General features: G+C 51.4%; 1 protein-coding gene across 1 annotated transcript in view; it reads right to left on the bottom strand.

The window, feature by feature from the left end:
- The window catches only part of LOC119448809 (uncharacterized), a 19,622-nt gene extending 18,746 nt beyond the window's left edge, over positions 1-876 (bottom strand). Inside the window, exons 1-2 of the mRNA XM_049666509.1 lie at positions 694-876; positions 611-624 (exon numbers count right to left, since the gene is read on the bottom strand). Of these exons, the coding sequence (XP_049522466.1) occupies positions 611-624; positions 694-876 (197 nt within the window). The remainder of the gene's footprint in view (positions 1-610; positions 625-693) is intronic.
- Positions 877-6,252: the final 5,376 nt, after the last annotated feature.

Raw genomic sequence — 6,252 nt, forward strand, 5'->3', positions numbered from 1 at the left:
CCGTCAACTACATACAGCCTCCCTTACCAGGAGTTGTGTAAAACGGATCTGGAGCATACAGATGCCCTTATACGAACGGCCTACAAAGCTGCCATCGGACTCCCTATGAGCATCTCCACGGCTAAACTATGTGCACTGGGGTTGCACAACACCTTCGAAGAACTTAAGGCAGCGGTATTAATATCGCAAAGAGAGCGCCTAAACTTATCCCCAACCGGGAGAAAGCTGCTAGAAACATTAGGCTACCCCGTACGACCGCACTACTGCGAGGAAGACTTAGTGGCTCTACCTCGAGCGATACGCGAAAACCTCATAGTGGCCCCAGTTCCCAAAAACATGAGCCCCTTTTACCACCAGGGCCGGCGCAAGGCTCGGGCACACCAACTTCAAAAAAGATTTGGAAATTGTTCTGAAGTGCTGTACACAGATGCAGCTCCGGGGCCAGGTGGCCATGTAATAGTGGCCACAAGCTCGATGGATCGATCGAAATTCCAAATTAGCGCGACAATTAGGAGCAAATCCATAGGCACGGCGGAGACAGCCGCCGTTGCAATGGCAATTAAGGCCAAAGATGCAGCCGGCCAGCCCTCTGTGATCCTCACGGACTCACAGGTGGCTTGTCGCCTGTTCATGCAAGGCAGAGTACCGGCATGTGCCCTACGCATACTAGGTCACACGCTCCGGGAAACGCACAGTGTCATCTGGTGCCCGGGCCACGTGGGGGTTGCGGGCAATGAAAGGGCAGATGCTCTCGCTCGAGAATTGGCTTGCCGAGCGGGAGTGCAGCCCGAGAAACCCCGATTCGATCATTTGACATCTCCACGCGACATCCTTGAGCATCAGCGTCTGGAACGCAGAACTTACTCGGGGCCCCATCCGAGTCTGAGCGGAGCGGATGCCCGGGATTTGAGACTAATTCAGACGAATACCTACCCGCACCTCGGGCTGTGGCATGCCATTTGGCCTACGGCCTATCCAGGCCACTGTCCATGGTGCTGGGGGAAGCCAACTCTCGCCCACGTAACGTGGGAATGCACGAGTAGGCCCCCAAAATTCAATTCCCCCCTGTTGGGGTCCAAATTCACAAATAGAGAGCAGTGGGAGACCATCCTCGCCGGCGCGGACCTGGAGACCCAGAGGGGTCTACTCGACCAGGCCCGGCGAGCAGCTCTGGCCAGTGGAGTCTCGGAATAGGGACCCACCCACCCGCTCCCAACACCCCTTTCCTGTCCAATCAATAAAATGTTATTCTCTCTCTCTCTCTTTCCTCCTTTACAATCACCATATATGTAGAGCAAACGCACCTTCTTCCGACGCGGGGGGGGGGGAAGGGGGGAGGGAAGGGAGGCGACGTTTAGCTGCGGCACCAAGTGCCTATTTATATCAGAGGCTCCGGCAACAGTCACCAACGCCGCACGCATTTTGAGCGAACGCGGGCAAAACGCCGACGGCGTCGACAACAGTTCTGCGTGTTGCCGGTGCTGCTGCATGTCCAAGTTTATACAGCTGATAAAGCTAATATTATTACTCCGTATAGCTCTCTACAAATTTGCTATCGGAATTGATGCTTCGCCTTTCAGGTGAAACTGCGACAACTTTTTTCATCAAGCGGCCATTTATGTTTTGCCCTGCCTCAGACAGCGCTTCCTTTATGTTGAATCGGCCGCATCTGGCTGGCATGGATAAAATTGAGGAGGCGCTGCGTGAGACATGGATACCATCTGGCAATACATCGGGAAACATGAGCTTGTGCAGAGGGTTTCCTTCCTCCATGGCAGAGGGCGCTCTTCGGCGTGCAGTCGGGGAATGTCGTTCGTAGGCGCGCATAGCATGGCATTTTCAGCGCAGCTTAAGAAACTAGGGTCTTTAGAGTTACGTATCTATGTATTTTCTATTAACGGAACACACCTCCTAATACTTACCTAGTGATGTTGCGCCTCAGATATGCGTAATATTTACTTTGTGATCGATAACGTTCACAAGTATGAACAGCCGTACCAGTTTAAGTAGTGTGGGCGGTAAGCAAGTGGTCCAACTTTGGCCGGGTGGCTGAATCGGGTGACAGACAGACAAACAGACAGACAGACAGACAGACCAAATGTTCAGCGTTTAAGTTCCCCAAGAAAGACTATCGTCTTTAAAAATGTCCCAGTTTCGCATTAAGGGCGAAGCAATGAATGCGATAGCAACACAGCAATGTCATACGAAGTAAGGTGAGCGGCTTTGGTAGCAATATGAATTGTAGTAAACATGAGCGGATAAGTAAGCAGGTGTGCTGCGGCGTAAGTAGACCGACATGAAGAGAGACTCGATGACCACGAGAAGGCGCGTGTGAAACGGTGGCGTTGATGAGAAGCGCTTCCCGTGGGCAGCGCGTGCGAAGGGACACACCTGTAGCGCTGCACTGCCGATCCGGGCAGCACTGCATGTGTAGCGTGCGTTGGAAAATGTGGCCCGACTATTACTAACTGAATGAACAAGCGTGGTGTGAGCGCGCACAAACAAACACGAATAGATCACACTGAATGACTGCAGACAACGACTGTCAAAACGCTGGCAGCAAGCATACGCCGCAGCGGCGGAAGGTACGTGCTGGTCTATCGCTTCAACGGAAACTGAGCGGCGAATGCACGGCGCATAAAGGTCAGAGCCGTGTGGAGATAAGAGACGGTGCCGACGAGCGACGAGCGCGGTTGTTGGCGGAGTAGAAGTGCGCCCCCCCCCCCCCCCCGCTCTTTCCGGCGCTGGCTTCAAGCTTCCTTGCTTGCGCGTGGGAGATTGAGTGCGTTCGCTCTCCGTGATAGCGCGCGTCCCCGCACGCTTCCGCTCGGGCATACGGCGCGCGGCGAAGATTTTATCTATAGGGAACCTCACGGCGACGGCGACGGCAGAAATTCGGTTGAAGTGTCCATATAATTGCTATCGCAATAAAACACCGCATATCCACGAAGTGAATGATGAGCGGGCGAAGCACCGGGGGATCATTCGGGCAAAACGCCGGAAGCGTTCTCCGGAAGCCGGCTTCCGGCTTCCGGAAGCGGGAGCTTGGCGTATATATATATATATATATATATATATATATATATATATATATACGGTACATGTTTACAGTATATACAGCGCTTATATAGCCTATGGAAACCAGAGCTACGGACAACGGACAACGAGGGACAAGGCTCGGCCCTAAGGTGCTTCGCCCCTAAAAGTCCCAGAGGGTGGAGCCCTCAGTCCAGGGCCCCATTTGCGGTTGCTATCCGGCTGGCCCGGTCGATCAGGTATCGCTGGTCGTCGAAGGCTGCGATGGAAAGACCGGCTTTCCACTGGGATGGAGAGGCGTTGGGTATTCTAGCAAGGCAGATGCGCCGAAGGAGGAATCGAGCAATAAAGCGCATTGCATACCCACCTCAGCAGTTGTAGGGGTGGTTTTCAACGGCATCAACGTTCGCAGCTCCGGTATTGCGAGTCATATTTGTTTGCGCAATGGACAGCTTACGGGTCAGAGTGTCCGATGTTGCAGTGCTAAGGCGCAAAACAACGTGGAACAAGTGCTATCAGAATTATTTTATCTGCACTAGCAATTGCGATCATGGGGTTGTAGGCTGGAAGCGTGCTGATAACAGTGAAATGTGAGCACTGATGGCGGTATAGCACGCCGACATTGGTGAGAAGCGGTAAGATATGCCAGTAGCGCCTATTCATGTAGCGATGGCACCAATTTACGCACAAGTAGTCAATGACATTTTGTATCTCAATGAGAGACCATAGAACTCGGGGCGTGAACCTACTGGCAAAGTCACGCGCGTTCAAAAGCACTCATGTGCGCCGCCATGCTATGAGGTACGCCACGGCTTTTCCGTTCCATTCGTTGCTGCGAAGGCAGCGCTGCTTGTTACCGCGCAGTTCTTTTAGCTCGTAATACGCAAAGTATAAAGCGACATCTATGGAATATAAAGGATGCAATTTTAAAAAAAAAGTAAGCACAGTGTACTTAATAACATCCCATTTGCGTACAGCAATATGTTGCATTCATATAAAGTACCGAGATTTGGTCATTCAGGTCCCGCCACGTGCCATTTCTCGCAACTTTCTGAGCCAACTTAAAATTGCAATTCCTATTTAAATCACGAATAGTGTGCTTGACTCGACCACTATAAGTCATGCTTTCATCATTTTAATCAACACCTCACACTTTATTAGAGGTTGTCGGTCCCTTTAGGTGCTTGTCACGACGAACCTTCTTCTGGCCACTTTGGCTTTGCACACTCATTGATAGCCAAATGTACTATTGGACTGCATTACCAGCGACCGTCAAGCACCATGTAAAGGCGTGCCGTGACTGCCAACACGGTAGGATACCGCCTATGTGACCAGCCGACTTTTTCAAGCCTTCAAATACTCTGTTTAGACAGGTTGGTATGGACTCTCTAGGTTGGTTTCAGACGTCTTCTGCTGTGAACTGGTAAATTGTGGTCGCCACCTATATTTTTACCCCCCAGTATACTAGTATACTGCCAAACCAAAACAGTTGAGCGAGCGACTGCATCCGACGTTACGCTATTTTTCATTCATAGCAGCCTTCACTGCCGCGTTGCGCCAGGCGCAGTCCACAGATCGCGACACAGCCTTTACAGTCCAGCTTGTGCGCGACGTCATGCACTGCACGACGGCACACCGAAAACCTACGGCGTACCATCCGCAAACAAATTGCCTAACTGAGCACCTTAACAAGACAATTGCTGAAATTTTGTTCACGTACGTCGCCGATGATTACAAGAACGGGGATGATGTGCTTTCATTTGTAACTTGCGCCTATAATACTGCCCTTCAGGAAACTACAAGATTCACCCCTTTTCGTTTATTTTACGGACGCTAAGTTACCATGCTGGACGCAAAGCACTTGACTTACACAAGCATAACTTCTCTCCCGGATGCGGACGACTTCGCCGCGCGTGCCGAAGCAGTTCTTCAGCTTGCGTTACGGCGCATTTCAGTGCCAGCAAACCTAGAATGCCTACCATTGTGACCTTAGCCACAGAGAAGTTATGTCAAGGAGCGGCAATCACGTTTGGGTGTGGTGCCCCATATCTCAATGATGCCGCTCCGGCAAACTCCTATACGACGCTACTTCGCCCCATGCGTAGTTGTACAACGCCGAAAGTATGTCAAATACAACGTCTTACGACTCGAATTCTGCAAGCATTGATTTAGTGTGATGTGGGACTTATGGCTCGCGTATGTGGAATGTGGCATAGCACCTGCTGGCCAGCCATCTCCAACTGGAGTATGGATTTCTGCAAGGTGTGCGCAGTGTGTTTGGTTTGACGTGGTGGGTGGTTGGACGCTGAGTAAAGGCCTCGCTCATTTGTGAAGAACATATTCAAGTGGCGTTGCTGGAAAGAAAGAAGATCCTGTCAACGAGCTTATATTTGGGGTTGACAAGATACAAAACGGAAGAATGCACCCTTCCCTAAAGCACCGCAGAAAGCAGTGGCCACGTGAAGCGTCGATGACGTCGCCGGTCGCTCTCTAGGGGAATATTGAGAATATTTCCGCCCCGAGTCCTCACCGCGGAGAAAGGTTTCTACGCACCTTCGAGCAAGGGAATGACCTCGCTCGACAAGGCGTGATCTTGTCCCGCTGTCTTGACGACCAATCTAATACAGTTGCTGATGTCAATTCACCGGCGGCCAGTCAGAGGGAAGCTCACGTCTCTTTGCGCCTAGACACGCACGGGCCCGAGGTCACCTGACTGCACCCACTGCTACGTCGGGCCTATTAAGAAACCCGCCATGTACCTCTTAACCACTCTCTCTTCCCATTTAAAACCTTCACCATGTTCTAAATAAATCGTAAAGTTTTTACAACGCAACGTCGTCACCTCTGCCCGGTCGCCTGTTGTCCTGGTGCCCATGGCACGTCTAGCTCGGACCACTACCAAATAGTTACGCCGGATGGCAAGCCACGAGGAAGAAGGATCCGGTGTCGGAACAAAAATTAATCCTGGAAACTCTCTCCACGGCGCTCCCGCCGTAAGCTTGTGCCCAAAATCACGCAGTCGTTCTGGTGAAGGTTTATTACTCGCGATGACTTACCTGTTCTGTCAATCTCGTGTCGATGACACTTGTGTGCATCTTTCCGTGCTTTCTTTTTTTCTTTTTTTTTTAATGCGAAGCATTATACAGCTAATCACACGGCAGTCCGGAGGTCGTTTTCCGGTCAGCATCGAAAGGCCCACTTTAGCGTGCCCAGAGT

Source organism: Dermacentor silvarum, chromosome 4 (assembly GCF_013339745.2).
Source record: "Dermacentor silvarum isolate Dsil-2018 chromosome 4, BIME_Dsil_1.4, whole genome shotgun sequence".
Taxonomy (NCBI): domain Eukaryota; kingdom Metazoa; phylum Arthropoda; class Arachnida; order Ixodida; family Ixodidae; genus Dermacentor; species Dermacentor silvarum.